At 43.0% G+C, this 19,735-nt stretch overlaps 1 protein-coding gene across 2 annotated transcripts in view; it reads right to left on the bottom strand.

Annotated features, from left to right (window-relative positions):
• The window catches only part of LOC115466353 (E3 ubiquitin-protein ligase TRIM39-like), a 399,358-nt gene that overhangs the window by 335,557 nt on the left and 44,066 nt on the right, over positions 1–19,735 (bottom strand). For both annotated transcript variants that reach the window (XM_030197539.1, XM_030197540.1), the window contains exons 8-9: positions 2,558–2,578; positions 375–395 (exon numbers count right to left, since the gene is read on the bottom strand). In XM_030197539.1, coding sequence (XP_030053399.1) covers positions 375–395; positions 2,558–2,578 — 42 coding nt within the window. The remainder of the gene's footprint in view (positions 1–374; positions 396–2,557; positions 2,579–19,735) is intronic.

The raw sequence follows: 19,735 nt of genomic DNA, 5'->3' as shown, positions 1-19,735 counted from the left end.
GAATTTTTGGTGCCATTTATTGAATTTCCTCCTATATGGATAATGGGCAGGAATATTCAGGTATTTTTAAACACCAGAACCACCATTTAAAGGAAATACTGATTGAGATGTTTAAATATTGACCTGTTAGCTTCTATATCTTGTCTCCTTTATCTCCCAATGATATTGGTACCCACATGCATCATGACAGCTGGTTTCTCTCTGGTATTTAATGAAATCTTAATTTGGTGTCTTATGAGGTCCACTACTTTAACATTAGATAAGTTACCACGTGATCCTCACATCTACCAGCAAATTAGTTATTTATATTCCTAATGAATGACTTAACAACTGGAATATTTGCAGACATAGTAAATGAATATAAAATTACTCACCAACATCTTCAGAAAGCTTGTCTACAGGAAATCAAAACAGAGAAGAGTCAGTGCTTTCAATAAAAGCCATTGGGCCTGATATTCAAAGGATGTGTGCTTGTAACTAAGAGGTCTGCTCCTACACTGGCCTCTCAGAAAATTTACTATGGCCGAGTTCTTAAATTAATGCTCAAAGTGTTACTTAACTGAATGATTACTAAAGGAAATTAGGATTTGGAGTTAACACAGATTTTAGTGGGTGTTAGCTGCAAATCTAATGCTTTTCCTTTTCAGGATATGTTTTATACAGGTCATGCGCTAATATAGTCATTAGCACAAAGTAACTGCTAGGATTTAACAGCGAAGCAAATAGCAATTACTAAATTGCAAGTGCTAAATGATCCATCCTTAACAGAACTATATATTGTGCCTGAAAAGTTGACATCAATTAAAGACACGCTTAGTGTGATTCTATAAAGATTGTACAAAACTTAATTGAACAACAAGCCAAACAGTAATGATAATTGGGAGTTAACAATTATTGGCAGTAATTGGCAATAATTAGGATTTAGGCACATATCTAATTCTGTAACGGATTGCACCTGAATCCTATCGTGCATAAAAAATTGGGGGTGTGGTTAGGGTCTTGTTCTCAGATTTATGCATGTTGAAAGAGAATCACGCCTAAGTGCGCCTAACTTAGCTGTCAGTATTTAGGTTATAACAGATCTAATTGCAGCCACCTACACATAGGTACACCTTACTGCTAAGTGTCACACTATAAAAGACAAATCTATAATTCCTTACCGCAAGCTCTAATAGGTATGTTACCACAAGCAATTGCCTCTACAGAATCTCTGCTTAGTGCACTGTATCCCAGTGCCTTTTCTTGAATCTATTCCATAGCGTCCAGTGAAGCTGTTTGCAGCTTGATGTGTCTAAAGAAATTATATCCCGGCTCTTCTGACTAACAGGACAAATTCTATGTAGAATGTGGCAACAGCCATACCAATCCCATAGATGACTGGTATTTCTGAAGATGAGAAAATCCATTGGTTGTCAGTCTATGAGTGACTGGGGAAAACAAATTACTTGACTTTAATGTGATAATGACTGAAAGAGTTCAGACCTTATAGAATTTACTCCTTAACACGTTACCTAGATCACCCTAACAAGATAATGTTTCAAAGCCCTCGCAATGCCTTCTTCCAGAAAAATTCCTTACCGCAAGCTCTAATAGGTATATTACCACAAGCAATTGCCTCTACAGAATCTCTGCTTAGTGCACTGTATCCCAGTGCCTTTTCTTGAATCTATTGCATAGCGTACAGTGAAGCTGTTTGTAGCTGGAGGTGTCTAAAGAAATTATCTTCTGGCTCTTCTGACTAACAGGACAAATTCTATGTAGAATGTGGCAACAGCCATACCAATCCATAGATGACTGGTATTTCTGAAGATGAGACAATCCATTGGTTGTCAGTCTGTGAGTGACTGGGGAAAACAAATAACTTGAATTTAATGTGATTATGACTGAAAGAGTTCAGACCTTAGTTAGTTTATTGGAAGATTAAAACATCCAATGTCTTACTACTACTACTACTTGACATTTCTAAAGCGCTACTAGGGTTACGCAGTGCTGTACAATTTAACATAGAAGGACAGTCCCTGCTCAAAGGAGCTTACAATCTGTGTTTCTCCTTTCTCCTCTTCTATATATTAAGTTATTTGCAAGTTGCAACCATTTGGGCAGGTTAATTAGGAAACATGGTATTTTAGCTTATATATATTTGATTTGTCTGTAGATAATAGCAACAAGATTTGAAGAGATTATAATTATGTCTCACTAAGGTTTGGTTTGGTTGGAGTTGTATAAATTGTAACAGAATGTATCCAAAACTACTTGTTCAGGCTTTGCTAATATTATGTAAGATATTGTAATGAGATGATTGATGGGTGAAACAGAAGAAGTATCAAGGGTAGCTTCTGGTAAAATTTTAGGGGTAATCATAGAAAAAGAAACACTACATCAACCGGCTCACCTTTCTCCACATGTCTATTTACGCCTTCAAAGAAATGAAGCAAATTGGTGAGAAAAGACTTCCCTTGGCTGAACCCATGCAGACTCTGTCCCATTAAACCATAATGGGCAAGACTTAAGAAGTGTTATTATTTCAGCCTCAGAAAATACATGGAAAAGTACTTACTCTTATCTGCAGTGAGCATTTCTACAAGAGAACAAAAGTGGGAAGAATCAGTGATGCAGCATTACTGGCACTAGAATGTACATACATTATGATAAACAGCTTTTCCTCTACACATACTAAAATGTTGTATATTGTGCAAGAGGTCCAGGCAAATCACCAAGTGATCATCACACCCACCAGCCACCCAGCTATTAACATATCTAATGACTGAATTAAGAACTGGAATAGTTTTCGGTCACAGTAAATAATCATACAATGACTCAGGAAGGCCGATATTCATACTGCAGGAGGCAGCCCGCATAAGCTGAGCCCAGATATCTCCTGCTGAATATTTGTGGTTAGGATGCTAAATGGAATTTAACCAACCAGGAGCCATTGGTTTACATATCGGGGGAAAGCTTTTCTAAAAGAAAACAAACGAGGAAAGAATCTGTGAATGCAGCAATACGTGCAGTGCTGAGTTTAATAAAAAACAAAACAATAAGAGAAGAACAACTCCAACAGGGAGGAGGGAGGGCTGTAAGAATATTGAGCCTGCTGTCCTCGGAAAATACCTGCTACAGGTATGTATCTTCATTTTCTCAAAGGACAAGCAGGCTCAATATTCTTACCTATGGGGTATCCCTATCCCCCAGGCTCACTCAAAATAATGAAACATTGGTCGATTGGGGCTCACAACAGCGAGGACGTAACAAAGATTGACCTGAAAATAAATTCAACTAAGTAAGAGTGCGCCTGGAACAAACCAGAAATGGGCCTAGGAGGGTGGAGTTGGATTCTAAACCCGAACAGATTCTGCAGTACTGACTGCCCAAACCGACTGCTGCGTCGGGTATCCTGCTGAAGGCAGAAGTGAGATGTGAATGTGTGGACTGATGACCACATTGCAGCCTTGCAAATCTCTTCAATGGAGGCTGACTTTAAGTAAGCCACTGCTAGCCAATTAGAGATGGTGCGTTTTCCGATGGCAACTCCCCTCCTGTTGGGATTAAAAGAAACAAACAGCTGGGCGGACTGTCGATAGGGCTTTGTCTGCTCCACATAAAAGGCCAATGCTCTCTTACAGTCCAAGGTGTGCAACTTGTCTTCACCAAGGTATGTGGATGGGGAAAAAATGTTGGCAAGACAATTGACTGGTTCAGATGGAACTCCAACACCACCTTTAGCAAGAACTTAGGATGAGTGCGGTAGTGCTATAGAAATGCTAAATAGTAGTAGTTATGATGAAATTTCATGTAAGGTGCATGCACTACCAGGGCTTGGAGCTCACTGACTCTACGAGCTGAAGTAACAGCCACCAAGAAAATAACCTTCCAGGTCAAGTACTTCAGATGACAGGAATTCAGTGGCTCAAAAGGAGCTTTCATCAGCTGGGTGAGAACGACGTTGAGATCCCATGACACTGGTGGAGGTTTGACAGGAGGCTTTGACAAAAGAAAACCTCTCATAAAACGAACTACTAAAGGCTGTCCAGAGATAGGCTGATCTTCTACACGTTGATGGTAAGCACTGGTTGCACTAAGGTGAACCCTTACGGAGTTGGTCTTGAGAGCAGACTCTGATAAGTGTAGAAGGTATTCAAGCAGGGTCCGTGTAGGACAAGAAAAAGGATCTAGGGCCTTGCTGTCACACCAGACGGCAAACCTCCTCCATTTAAAAGAATAACACTTTTTCGTGGAATCTTTCCTGGAAGCAAGCAAGACTCGGGAGACACCCTCTGAAAGGCCTAAAGAGGCAACTTCTAAGTTCTCAACATCGAGGCCATGAGAGCCAGAGACTGGAGGTTGGGATGTAGAAGCGACCCCTCGTTCTGAGTGTCGGAAAACAGTCCAGTCTCCACGGTTCTTCGGAGGACAACTCCAGAAGAAGATGGAACCAAATCTGATGGGGCCAAAAAAGGTGCAATCAGAATCATGGTTCCATTGTCTTGCTTGAGTTTCAGCAGAGTTTTACCTACTAGAGGTATGGGAGGATACGCATACAGAAGGCGTGTCCCCCAATGTAGGAGAAAGGCATTGGTCGCTAGTCTGTTGTGGGCCTGAAGTCTGGAACAGAACTGAGGGACTTTGTGATTGACCTGAGTGGCAAAAAGATCCACCGAGGGGGTCCCCAATGCTCGGAAGATCTTGCGGACAACATCCATGTTCAGTGATCACTCGTTAGGTTGCATTATCCTGCTCAGTCTGTCGGCCAGACTGTTGTTTACGCCTGCCAGATACATGGCCTGGAGAAACATGCCGTGGTGGTGAGCCCAAAGCCACATCCTGACGGCTTCCTGACACAGAGGGCGAGATCCGGTGCCCCCCTTCTTGCTTGTGCAAAACATAGCAACCTGATTGTCTGTCTGAATTAGAATGATTTGATTGGACAGCCGATCTCTGAAAGCCTTGAGAGCGTTCCAGATCGCTCGTAATTCCAGGAAGTTGATCTGAAGATCCTTCTCCTGAAAAGACCAAGCTCCCTGAGTGTGAAGTCCATCTACATGAGCTCCCCACCCCAGGAGGGATGCATCCGTCATCAGCACTTTCTGTGGCTGAGGAATTTGGAATGGACGTCTCAAGGTCAAATTGGATCGAATGGTCCACCACTGAAGGGAACTGCAAAGTCGGTGGAGAGATGGATCACATCCTCTAGATCACCTGTGGCCTGGCACCACTGGGAAGCTAGGGTCCATTGAGCTGATCTCATATGTAGGCGTGCCATGGGAGTTACATGAACTGTGGAAGCCATGTGCCCTAAGAGTTTCAAACATCTGCCGAGCTGTGATCTGTTGAGACGCTTGAGCGAAGAACACTAGGGTCAGGAGATTGTCTGCCCTTGACTGGAGAAGATAATCTCAAGACGTCCGTGTGTCCAACAGAGCTCTAATGACCCCCAATTTTTGCACTGGGACAAAATGGGACTTGGGATAATTGATTACAAACCCTAGTAGCTACAGCACTCGAGTAGTCATCCGCATGGACTGTAGAGTCCTGCCTCAGAGGTGCTCTTCACCAGCCAATCGTCGAGATAAGGGAACACATGCACTCCCAGTCTGAGTAGCGATGCTGCAAAAACTGCCAGACACTTTGTAAAGACTCTGGGCACAGATGCGAGGCCAAAGGGCAGTACACAGTACTGAAAATGCTGAGTTCCCAGCCGGAATCAAAGATACTTCCTGTGAGCTGGGAGTATAGAGATGTGAGTATATGCATCCTTTAAGTCCAGAGAGCATAGCCAATTGTTTTCCTGAATCATGGGAAGAAGGGTGCCCAGGGAAACCATCCTGAACTTTTCTCGGACTAGGAATTGGTTCAGGGCCCTTAGGTCTAGGATGGGACGCATCCCCCCTGTTTTCTTTTGCACAAGGAAGTACCTGGAATAGAATCCCAACCCTTCATCCTCTGGTGGAACAGGTTTGACCGCATTGGCCTTTAGAAGGGCGGAGAGTTCCTCTGCAAGTACCTGCTTGTGCTGGGAGCTGAAGGACTGAGCTGCCGGTGGGCAATTTGGAGGCCTGGATGCCAGATTGAGAGTGTATCCTAACCGGACTATTTGAAGAACCCACCTGTCGGAGGTTATGAGAGGCCACCTTTGGTGAAAAAATATAAGCCTCCCCCCGAGTTGCTGGGGAGCCAAAAGGGCCTTAGGCGCATGGCGTTGACGAGAACGCACATGCTGGGGCTGAGCCTGAACCGGCTGCCGAGAAGCAGGACTGTACCTACGCCTATTATAGGAATAGGGAGCACTCCTCTTCCCTTCAAAAAACCTCCTAGAAGAGAAGGCAGTAGCAGAAAACGTCCGGCGGGAGAGAGAATCCATGGCGTTATGATGCTTTTTAATCTGATTGACCATGTCCTCTACTTTTTCTCCAAAAAGATTATCCCCCCAGCAACGAACATCCGCCATTCGCTGCTGGGTCTTCTGATCCAGGTCAGAGATACGCAATCATGAGAGTCTGCGCATCACTATACCTTGAGCAGCTATTCGGGATGCCACATCAAAAGTGTCGTAAGACAATCAGATTCAAAATTGACTACTCCCCAGAAAAAGTCAATTTTTTGGACACCACAGTCTCAATCAGTGATAGCTGTATACAAACATCTATATACAAGAAACCCACAACTCCAGCTTCCACCCTTCACATACAAAAAAGATCCATTATTTACAGCCAAGCCACAAGATACCACCGTATCTGCTCGGACCCAGGAGATAGAGACAGACACCTTGAAACCCTGACTGCATCCTTCAAATAGAAAGGCTACAACCCCAAAATAATCTCCAAGAATATTGTCTCCGCCCTCAAAACACCCAGGGAAAATCTGCTACAGTACAAAGAAAAAAAAGCCACAGACAGAATTCCCCTTGTAGTGACATACAACCTAGAGCTGGAGAAACTGAGGAAAATCATAAGGGACCTACAGCCCCTACTCCAAGGGGATGAATTACTGAAAGAGATATTCCCACCCCCTTCCGACAGCCACCAAACCCAAACACAAGCTGATCAGGAGTAAACTCCCAACACAGACTGAAGGTGAAGAGAAGGGCACATTTCCCTGCAATACATCCAGCTGCAAGCTATGCCAAAACATTTCACAGGACCCCACAGTCATTCACAAAGGAAAAATATTTAACATAAAGGAATCTTTCACATGCTCATCTTCCAATGTGGTATATATCATTCAGTGTAAAAAATGTAACAAAGGATGCTATATTGGAGAAACAGGCCAGATGCTTAAGACAAGATTCAATCTGCACAGACATCACATGAAAATAGCCGGTGTCAGTCAGGCACCCACCCCTGTGAGCCAACACTTTACAAGACCAGAACACCGCACCAGTGATTTCACAGTAAGAATCCTGAAAGGCAACTTTAAAACAATACAAAAACGTAAGATCTTTGAAGTCAGAATGATTGAAAATTTTGATACCCAACAGACAGGACTTAATAAGGATCTGGGTTTTCTAGCCCATTATAAACCATAAAGTAGTATTTCTCTGATTATTTCTCTGTTTATCACCCTCCTCTCACCTTCCCACACCATCCTGTTAGAATATCAATGAAATGCTTTGATGTCCCCATGCATACCCCCACCCTCCCACTCTGTCAGACTGTCAAAGTAATGCTTTGATGTTTCTCTTATATATGCTATCTGCTACCACATTTGCTTATTTCCGATCTGACGAAGAAGGGCAACCTTCGAAAGCTAATCAAGAAATGTATTAAGTTATGTCCAATAAAAAAGGTATCATCTTATTTTCTTGTCCATGTTTTATTTCGTTTGATTTCTATTGATAATTATTTAACTTAGAAACTACTACTACTACTACTACTATTTAACATTTCTAAAGCGCAATATAACATCGGCATTGCTTCAACATTACTAATACATCAAAAATGCTAGCCAAGTCATCATAAACAATTCCAATAAACCAAAATATTTATCTTTTCCATCTTCTCCTCCCCTCTCCCCCCAACCTCCCCAACCCCCCCACTTCCCTTCTCAATAATATGTCAGCTTAACCTTCCCCAACCTTTCTATACTCATTAATGTCCAGAGATATGCTGTGAGGATAACCAGTGTTCATAGAGCTTCCAAATTTTCTGATGCTGCATTAGTCGGCCTGTGCGCAATGCCATAAGCTTGGACATCAAACTGATATAGTCCAATTTCTGCAATACTCTTCCCAGGCCAGGGAGTGATGGTTGTTTCCATGCTGCCACCAGGACCAACTTGCCTGCTACAAATACATGTCCCACAAATCTATGTATGGAGTTCTGGACCCCTTCGGGTTTAAAATGCAGCAAACAGTGGTCCATCTTTAATGGGTATGTCACTCCCGTGACATCTTGTATAAATTTCAATATCTCTATCCAGTATGCCTGAGCATGTTTGCAAGTCCACCAAATATGAAACATGTCCCCTGTTGCGTTACACTGTCGCCAACATGTCGCTGAGCCTGTCCGAAACATCTTTACCAGGTGATGGGGAGTGTAGTACCAGCAGTATAATATTTTATGTCCACTTTCAATCATAGCACTTGAGATCGACACCTTAAGCAAAAAACGAAATGCTAATTTCAATTGCGGGATTGTGTAGGTAACCCCTAGAGCCGCCCCCCACTTAGTCAAATAATATTCTATTGGGTTGGAATAAGCCAGTAGTGCTCCGTAGAACCTGGAAATACTTCCTTTACCTCCTCCTTTCAACATCCCCCTTTCTATTTCAGTTTCTGCTAGGCTTTACTCCCCTTTTGCTCTACGGGTTATAAAATCCCGCAGCACCTGATAATACTGGAATGCTTGTAATGGGGAGAGGCCATATTCTCTATGGAGCTCATCTAACTTTACTGATTTGTCATCTTGCCACATTTGTCCCAGTGTACATAAACCCATCTCCTCCCATGCAAGATACGCCGTATCTTGCCTGCCTGGACCAAAATGGGGTGCAAATCTAAGGTACATATGTCGAAAGTAGCTGCGCCCCGGAAAAAACTGTTCCCTAATTTTACACCAAATTTGTAGGGGCCATCATATCAATGGTGGGCATCTCTTGATTAGCACCTCCAACTCCTGTTTAGCTAGCCACGGTATAGCCTTTAGCGGAAATGGCCTCATCCAGCCTTGCTCAATTTGTACTCCCAGTTTTTCCGAATCTGTAAACCAGGCCGCCAATATTCTAAGGTTCGCTGCCAAGAAATATGAGGCAAAAGATGGGACTCCCATTCCCCCTCTCTCCCTTGGTTGATATAGAACTTCCCTGAGAACTCGTGGGGGTCTTTTCTTCCAGATAAAGGAAAATACCTTCCTCTGGAGGCCTCGAAAAAAACTATCTGGTATAGAAATCGGCAGTGCCATAAAAAGGTACAGTATTTTCGGGAGTATAACCATCTTAACTGCACTTATTCTCCCTACCCAGGATAGCTGTTGACCCTCCCATCTCTCTAGATCCTGGAAGAGCTTCTGCGTCATCTCAGGGAAATTAACTTGAAATAGCTCATCAATGTGCTTCGGAATATTAATCCCTAAATACCGAACATATTTTGCCGCCCAGCGAAATGGAGCAGTGCGTTGCAATTGAGACTTCTGGTCTAGGGGAATGTTAATATCTAGTGCCTCAGATTTGTCTAGGTTAATCTTGAACCCCGAGACCCCTCCATACTCAGAGTATCTCCAAAATTTTCGGGAACGAGGATCCGGGATCCCGCAACATAAGCATAATGTCATCTGCAAAGAGGAGAGCCCGTGTTTCCACTCCTCCCAGCCGCGGCCCCCTGATATCAGGATGTGTCCTAAATTTCACTGCAAGAGGCTCAATCACTATTGCGAACAGCAGGGGGGAAAGTGCACACCCCTGTCGTGTCCCTCTATGTAAGTGAAATGGCTGTGTAAGTCTTCCATTTATTCGGATTGAGGCCTGTGGGGTCTTATATATCAGGTGGAGCCAGTGTATCAGTCGTCCTGAAAACCCCATTTTGTCTAGTACTTCGAACAGGAATGGCCAGCTTACCCTGTCAAACGCTTTTTCCGCATCGAGTGACAGAATACATAGGGGTGACTGCGTGTCTCGTGCATGGTATACAACATGTAGAGCTCTTCGTATATTATCAAAGGTCTGTCTCCCATGCACAAAGCCTGCCTGATCTTCATGAATTAAGAAAGGTAAGTACTTTTGCACCCGTGTCGCCAAGATCTTAGTAAAGATCTTGTAGTCAGTCCCCAAGAGAGAAATGGGCCTGTAGGATCCACACAGTTGAGGGTCTGTTCCTGGTTTATGAATAACCGTTATGTTAGCTAAATCCCACGTGGGTGGTAGTCTCGGGCTAGTGTCTAAAATGTTGAACACCCGCTGCAGCAATGGGGCCAGGATCTTCCCAAAGAGCTTATAAAAGTTATTGGTAAATCCATCGGGGCCCGGGGCCTTCCCTGTCGGGAGCCCTTGAATGGTATGGGTAATGTCTTCCAATGTGAAAGGAGATGATAGCGCCTGACTTGCACTAGACTCTAGTCTGGGAAGCTCAATACCCTCTAAGTAATGCTTCAGCTCTGCTGCCGCTACCTCCCCTCCCCTGGCATAAAGCCGCTCATAATATTCTTTAAATGCCGGCTCGATATAATCATTATCTGTATGGATGTTCCCACCCTCATCCCTCAAGCTCGCAATTATATTACGGGTTGCTTGTTGTTTTAATTTGAAAGCTAAGAGCCTACTGGCCTTATTGCCAAATTCAAAATGGATCTGTTGGGCTTTTTTTAAGTCTTCTGCCAGCTCTGCCAGCTCTAGCTCGCAGATCTGAGTCCGGAGCCGGTGGACTCTGTCCATAATTGACTGGTCGTTTCCCACTCTACCCTGGTGAAGTCTGGCTTCCTCCTGTTCTAATTGTCTTCGAGGGGTTGTTTCCTTGGACACTCGCTGTTTCCTATTATATGCCTTTAGTGCGATTAAATGGCCTCTCGTAACCGCTTTAAGACCCTCCCATATCATTATGGGCGAGACTTCCCCCGTATCATTGAATTGAATATATTCTTTAATCTTATTTTCTATATTTAGTGTGTTACTCGGGTTACGCAGGAGCGCATCATCCAAACGCCACTCTCTGCCCCCCTTCTGCATTTCAGGTATCACCAGCTGCATTAGAATGGGGGAGTGGTCTGACCAAGTTCTAGGCAATATCTGGTGGGTTCCCATCATCCCTGCTACGGACGCTTCCCCCAGCCAGAAGTCAATCCGAGAAAAAGACTGATGTACTGTAGAGTAATATGTATAGCTACGCTCTCTAGGATTTATCTGCTGCCACAGGTCTATTAAATGCCAGTGATTAACAAATTCTTGCAATTTTGCTCTGTCTTGATGGCCATAGCGTATATTGCTCGAGGAATTATTTAAATGGGATTGCAAAGTTAAATTGAAGTCCCCCCCTACAATCAGGGAGCCCTCTATATGTTGCTGGAGTAGTTTATCTATCTCAGAGAAAAACCCCTCCTGATGCGCATTGGGACCATAGACATTCACTATTGTATAGACCCTTCCCGCTAGTGAAACAACCACCAGGAGGTATCTGCCTCCCCTATCCCTGATCACCTTTAAAATATTCCATGGTTTGTCCCCCGCAAATGCCACTAGCACTCCCCTACTCTTTGTATTAGCTCCATTCGAGGCAAAGTATATATGTGGGAATTTTTTATGGCGGCATAGATATTCAGACTTAGGCAAGAGATGGGTCTCCTGCACTAGGACCACATCCGCACGCAGACATAGCATTTCTCTAAACAGGAGTTGTCGCTTTCTGGGGATATTCAGGCCTCTAACATTAAGCAGCAATAAATTAATGTCTAACATTCTTCAGCTGACTGCATCTCTCTACGGTATATTGATTCCTAAACTGACACCCTCCTCTGCCTCCCCTTCCCGGACCAGCACTGGTGTGTTTCCTCTGCTGCTCTCTTCCCAGTCTTCTCCCATCTCCTTCCCCTAAGTTCCGTCCCCACCTCCTCCCTCCCCCCCTCTGCATATTAAAGTTGCCCCTGTGTAGCACAAAGGGCATCTAAGGAAGAAGTGTTGGTTAAGTGCACACTTTGCCGTGTTACCACAGGTATTCATATATGCTATTAATCAAAGCCCCATCCGCTCACAAGTGTAAATCTCACAACGGGCTAATATAACAGTATAGCAATTGAACAGTTTAACAGTGCAACCATATAACAGTGCAACGAAAATTCAAATATTACAACTTGTCAATATACTTCACCCTAACTCTCTTCAGGGTCAAACTCATCCTTAGCTGTTTCTCCAGGCTTAGTGCAGGCATAGTAGCATATCCCTCCCATGGGACTCCACCACACTGTCACCATGTGCCTGCCAGCCATCTATGGAATAGGCGTTTTACTCCCTTCATGTCACTTTAGTGGCCGACTGCTGGCGTTGTAGACGTTTCTGTCCCTTGCCCACTCGTTGCCATTTTGATGGTAGCATCCGCGGTTTGCCGCGTTTTGCTGCATCCCCTGAGACAGATGTCTCCGGTGTGCCCTCCGCTGGTAGTATCTCGCTCGCTTCTTTAAGTGTCCGTATTTGTTGCATTTTTCCCTCCTTATAGAAAACTAATGCAAAAGGATGCCTCCATTTGTACCGTATTCCCAACTCTTGGAGTCTTCTGGTCACTGGTTTCAAATCCGCTCTGCGCTTTAGCGTAGTTGCAGCTAAGTCCTGGTAAACTTCCACTGCATACGAATCCCATGTAAAATTTGGAGTCTGCCGCGCCGCTTTAGCTACTTGTTCCTTTAGCTTGTAGTCCCGGAAGCAGACTATAATGTCTTTAGGTAGATTAGCTCTTGGGGATCCTAGCGCTCGATGAGCCCGTTTGAGAAGAATCGCCGCTGGTTCCATCACAGTACCTCCCACTGCCAGCAGGTCGCTTACCAGTTTTTGTATAGTTTCCTCGCAGTCCAGATATGCAGGAGACTCTGGCAGTCCGCGAAAGCGTAGGTTACTTCTGCGGCTGTGGTTTTCAAGGTCTTCTAATTTATCCAGAATCTGCTGGTGCGCCTGCTGGGTGTCGTTAGTTCGCTGCTCCAGGGCCTCTAGCGATTCCGAGTGAGCATCTAAACGGGTCTCTGCTTCCTCAATCCTGGATCCAAGCTCCCGTATTTCGCCTTTCAGCTCAGCCCCCATGTTGACCAGCTTATTCCGCATTGCTTTTAGATCTGATCTAATTTCCTGCAGCCATTTCTGCCATTCAGGTCCCATCTCTTCTTCTGTTTCTCCCCGGTTTGTACGCACCTCTGACTCCATCACCGGTAGCTGTTCACCGGGGGACGCATCCTGCGATTGTTCTGGACGCTTTTGTACTGCGGTCGCCATTTTGTTTTTCTTGCGCGAAATTTTCGAGTATGCGAAGCGAGAGAGATCGAGCTTTTCCCTTTCTCCCTGTATTCAATTCGCACACACTCTCAGTCGCTTGCACCTCTGCTCATCAAGGGCTGTTATTGCAGTCGAAAAATGGGCTTTTTATCGTTTTCTTCCCGTGGGTTACACGGAGCTCCGTTTTCAGGCAACCATGTCACTCGGTGACATCACTTCCGCGCTGTACAATTTAACATAGAAGGACAGTCCCTGCTCAAAGAGCTTACAATCTAATGGACAAATGTACAGTCAGTCAAGTGGGGGCAATCAAATTGGGGCAGTCTAGATTTCCTGAAAGGTATAAAGGTTAGGTGCCGAAAGCAACATTGAAGAGGTGGGCTTTGAGCAAGGATTTAAAGATGGGTAGGGAGGGGGCTTGGCGTAAGGGCTCAGGAAGTTTATTCCAGGCATAGGGTGAGGCGAGGCAGAATGGGCGGAGCCTGGAGTTGGCGGTGGTGGAGAAGGGTACTGAGAGGAGGGATTTGTCCTGTGAGCGGAGGTTTCGGGCGGGAACGTAAGGGGAGATGAGGGTAGAGAGTTATGAGGGACTGCAGACTGAGTGCATTTGTAGGTGAGAAGGAGAAGCTTGAACTGTATGCGGTATCTGATCGGAAGCCAGTGAAGTGACCTGAGGAGAGGGGTGATATAAGTATATCGGTTCAGGCGGAATATACGAAGTGCAAACCATTCTGGCAAAAATTAACCGCCCTACCTTAACTTCTAAGGATCAATCTGATCTAGGAAAACTAATTGATGGAAAAGTGACATTGGTTATTAACTTTCTTTTTTCTAACAAAGATCTCGGACTGGATGGTCTCACTTCTGAATTTTGTAAACATTTCAAAATACTCCTTACCCAATTATTAAAGTTTTCAATTTATTAGATTTATATCTAGAAAAACAATGAAATTTTGCCAAAGCGAATGTTATACCAATTCCTAAACCTGGCATTGATTATAAAATTATTACTAAACTACTGGCATTATGACTAAACAAAAAGCTTGGAACTTTAATAGCAGAAAATTAGATAGGTTTTATGCAAGGTAGATTTATTGGTGATAATGTGATTTAAATCATATAGCCAGAAACCAAAAATCTCCTATGGTTGCCCTCTCACTTAATGAAGAAAAAATGTTTGACCACATTTAATGGTCATATCTTTTTGAAACTATAGATTGGTTTAACATGGGTTCAAACAATGGATTAAAATTCTTTATTACCAACCTACAATCAAAATTTCAATTAACAATACTAAAGGGTTTGTTTACTAAGCTGCACTAACGGCTTCTGCGCGGTACTGCCAAAACAGCCAGATGCGCTAGCGGCTTAGTAAACCCCGGCATAAGTTAGAAGCATGTGCAGATGACTTGATTCTTTTTCTATCTGAACCAAATTGCTCTATAGCAGAATTAGTCAGCACAGCAGATTCTTTTTTCCAAATTTTCTGGATATAAGATAAATTGGGACAAATCAGAAGTAATGCCCCTGAATAAGAGTACCACTCTTATTGATATAGGTACGGCGAATTTTCATTGGTCTCCCTTACAACTAAAATATTTAGGAATATGGTTAAGAACTAAAAACAAAGGTCAGAATATTAGAAAGAGCATGGAACAAGAAAAAAGACGAAAATACACTCAAAGACTGGAAACAACTACAAAGAAAATACAAATACACTATCAGACAAACTAAAAGGACGTATTACAAAACCAAAATAGGACCAAACTACAAGGATACACACAAACTCTTCTCACTCGTAAACAATCTCCTAAATACTAATACGGTTACCTCCAACAACACAGATCCCCATCAGCAACCAATCTTGCAAATTACTTCAATGAAAAAATCATAAAGCTCCGACTCATGATACCTACCAATATAATGGAATACACAAATATCCTTGAATGTCTAGACTCAAATCCCGGGGAATACCCAGCAGATCGATCTTGGACCAACTTTGACAAGCTTTCATCAAATGAAATCTCACATTGGCTCGGAAAATACACCAAATCGCAATGCAAATTAGACATTTGCCCTAACAGTCTAATAAGATCCGCACCCAAACAATTCAAAACAGACCTTACGAACCACGTAAATTACAGACTCCAAAATGGGCTCTTTCCCATGGATAAAAGAAACATCCTACTTACTCCGCTACCGAAAGATGATAAGAAAAGCACAATGTACCTAACCAACTATCGCCCAGTAGCCTCTATTCCACTTATAACCAAACTCATGGAAGGCATAGCAACGAAACAACTTACTGAATACTTAAATAAACACTCAATCCTGCACGAGTCTCAATTAGGATTTCGGTCAAATCACAGCACCGAAACTGTTCTAGTGTCCGCAATGAACTCATTTAAACAAGCAATTGCAACTGGTAACAACATACTCCTCCTACAATTCGACATGTCCAGCGCCTTTGACATGGTTAATCATGAAATACTATTACATATACTAGAATACTTAGTGTTGTAGTTAGTGAGGTTCCTCAGGGGTCTGTGCTAGGACCGCTGCTTTTTAATATATTTATAAATGATTTAGAGATGGGAGTAACTAGCGAGGTAATTAAATTTGCTGATGACACAAAGTTATTCAAAGTTGTTAAATTGCGACAGGATTGTGAAAAATTACAAGAGGACCTTACGAGACTGGGAGACTGGGTGGCTAAATGGCAGATGACGTTTAATGTGAGCAAATGCAAGGTTCCACGTTAGGAGTTACGGACCAAGAAAGGGATCTGGGTGTCGTCGTCGATAATACGCTGAAACCTTCTGCTCAGTGTGCTGCTGCGACTAGGAAAGCGAATAGAATGTTGGGTATTATTAGGAAAGGTATGGAAAACAGGTGTGAGGATGTTATAATGCCGTTGTATCGCTCCATGGTGCGACCGCACCTTGAGTATTGTGTTCAATTCTGGTCGCCGCATCTCAAGAAAGATATAGTAGAATTGGAAAAGGTGCAGTGAAGGGCGACTAAAATGATAGCGGGGATGGGACGACTTCCCTATGAAGAAAGATTAAGGAGGCTAGGGCTATTCAGCTTGGAGAAGAGACGGCTGAGGGGAGACATGATAGAGGTATATAAAATAATGAGTGGAGTGGAACAGGTGGATGTGAAGCGTCTGTTCACGCTTTCCAAAACTTCTAGGACTAGGGGGCATGCGATGAAACTACAGTGTAGTAAATTTAAAACAAATCGGAGAAAATTTTTCTTCACCCAACGTATAATTAAACTTTGGAATTCGTTGCCGGAGAAAGTGGTGAAGGCAGTTAGCTTAGCAGAGTTTAAAAAGGGGTTGGACGGTTTCCTAAAGGACAAGTCCATAAACCGCTACTAAATGGACTTGGGAAACATCCACAATTCCAGGAATAACATGTATAGAATGTTTGTACGTTTGGGAAGCTTGCCAGGTGCCCTTGGCCTGGATTGGCCGCTGTCGTGGACAGGATGCTGGGCTCGATGGACCCTTGGTTTTTTCCCAGTATGGCATTACTTATGTACTTATGTACTTCGGAGTAGGAGGCACAGTTCTTAAATGGTTCAAAGGATTCCTGACCACAAGATCATACCAAGTAACAATGAACGCGGACAGATCACTCCCATGGACACCTGAATGTGGAGTCCCCCAAGGATCCCCCCTCTCACCAACCTTATTCAACCTAATGATGATACCTTTAGCCAAACTCCTAGCCAATCAAAACCTCAACCCCTACATATATACAGATAACATCACAATTTACATCCCGTTCAAACATGATCTAAATGAAATCACCAACGAGATCAACCAAAGCCTCCAAATAATGCACACCTGGGCAGATGCATTCCAACTAAAACTTAATGCAGAAAAAACAAAATGTCTTGTACTTTCCTCACAATGTAACACAAAAATCTTCTCCACCATAATCACACCATACTGTTCTCTTCCTGTTTCACAAAACTTGAAAATTCTTGGAGTCACCTTTGATCGAAACCTCAATCTTGATGCCCACGTGAAAAACACTACGAAAAAGATGTTCTACTCCATGTGGAAACTCAAAAGAGTAAAACCTTTCTTCCCGAGATACATCTTCCGTACCCTGGTACAGTCAATGGTAATAAGTTATCCCGACTACTGCAACGCACTGTACGCTGGCTGCAAAGAACAAACTATCAAAAAACTCCAAACTGCCCAGAATACCGCCGCCAGACTCATATTTGGAAAAACTAAATATGAAAGTGCAAAACCCTTAAGAGAGAAACATCACTGGCTCCCACTTAAGGATGCATTGCATTCAAGATCTGCATGATTGTACACAAAATCATTCACGCAGACGCCCCAACCTACATGCTAAACCTCGTGGACCTACCTCCCAGAAACGCCACAAGATCATCTCACAAATTTCTCAACCTGCACTTCCCTAGCTGTAAAGGACTAAAATACAAGCTGATGCACGCCACCACCTTCTCTTACATGAGCACGCAGTTATGGAATGCATTACCCACAGACCTGAAAACAATCGACGAAACAACTATCTTTCGCAAATCTCTGAAGACATATTTCTTCAACAAGGCCTACAATGAGAACCTATAGCCTCACTAATCCACTTCATCAACCCATTCAGTTATGAAAGCCCACCTTCTAAAATCACCCTAATAAATCCCTTCCTTCTTCTTTCTTCCCTTAATTAATCTCTACACAATACTAACTGTACCTCATATACTGGAATAACTATGCTAACAATACTATGTAAGCCACATTGAGCCTGCAAATAGGTGGGAAAATGTGGGATACAAATGCAATAAATAATAATAATAATAAAAACAAATACCCCATATAAACTATTGAACATAACACAACTAAAATCACAAGAGACAATGCAGAAATGATCTCCACTACATCTTTCATGGTGGGGCAGACTGGACACCATAAAGATGATTCTTACTCCTCAAATTAACAACATATTAATGATGTTACCTGGATTATGGAAGCTGAAAAGAATCTGATCTTTCTTCCCGTTTTCTACTTATCGTTCCCATTTACAAACATTAGTCATTTCACACTAGGATTACTGCAATTCAGTCTATTTAGGGAATAAGGAATCCCTCATCAAGAAACTTCGAACTACCCTAAATACTGCTGCTAGACTCAAATGCAAAGCTTCAAAATTAGTCAGAACCTGGATGCCAAGTTCCAAGTCTAAATACAGACATCCATCTTTTTGATCATGGACATCCTTTGCTTTCCTGTAATAAGAGCTAGACATACATATTTGGCCCCTCCCTAGTTCCAATCAAATGCACCCAGACCACTTCCCCTTGTCATATGGATGTACTGCAGTCATAGACATCCATATTCTGGCTTTATAAAAATCGGTATTTGGACATCTATGCAATATGGATGGTTTTCAGATGTCCATAACACAAATAGAGCTTCTAAAATAACCACCATATTCAACAGTGCTCCCTGTTTAATTAGTGCTAATGAATGTATGCCTGACTGGCGATCACTTCCCCGACTATCCATTTACAGTTAAGACTGCTATTCAGCAGCTCTAATTTTAAATGAATAACCTATAGTATCTGTTTAGTGGCTCAATAGTGCTGGTAAACATAAGAGCCAGGTCTGCTTTTGCCCCTTCTCTTTTTCTGGACATAAAAATGTGGCTGTTTCCTTGGGGAATTTTCAAAGTGAGAGTATGCATGCATTTTCATTTTCAAATTTGTTAGAGTATACATAGAGCAGAGTGCAGGAAAGCTCTTCTAAGTTATCCAGATAACGGTGTCATTATCCCCTCTATTCTATACATGGCAACTAAATTTGCACACCAAAATCGATCAACAAGCCCTCAACTAGCAATAATTGCGCGCCAAAGGTCAATTGGCAAATGGCTACATGCTATTCTGTAAGACTTGGCACCTAACTCTCAGAGCACGTACCTAAATAGGGAGTAACCAGCAAGGTAATTAAATTTGCTGATGACACATATTTATTCAAAGTCGTTAACTTGCAAGAGGATTGTGAAAACTTACAGAAGGACCTTACAAGATTGGGAGACTGGGCGGCTAAATGGCAGATGACGTTTAATGTGAACAAGTGCAAGGTGATGCATTTGGGAAAAAAGAACCCGAATTATAGCTACGTCATGCAAGGTTCCACGTTAGGAGTTACGGACGAAGAAAGGGATCTGGGTGTCATCATTGATAATACACTGAAACCTTCTGCTCAGTGTGCTGCTGCGGCTGGGAAAGCAAATAGAATGTTGGGTATTATTAGGGAAGATATGGAAAACAGGTGTGAGGATCTTATAATGCC

Source organism: Microcaecilia unicolor, chromosome 3 (genome assembly GCF_901765095.1).
Source record: "Microcaecilia unicolor chromosome 3, aMicUni1.1, whole genome shotgun sequence".
Lineage (NCBI taxonomy): Eukaryota > Metazoa > Chordata > Amphibia > Gymnophiona > Siphonopidae > Microcaecilia > Microcaecilia unicolor.
The sequence above is the reverse complement of the archived record's forward strand: the minus strand, read 5'-3'. Positions and strand labels throughout refer to the sequence as shown.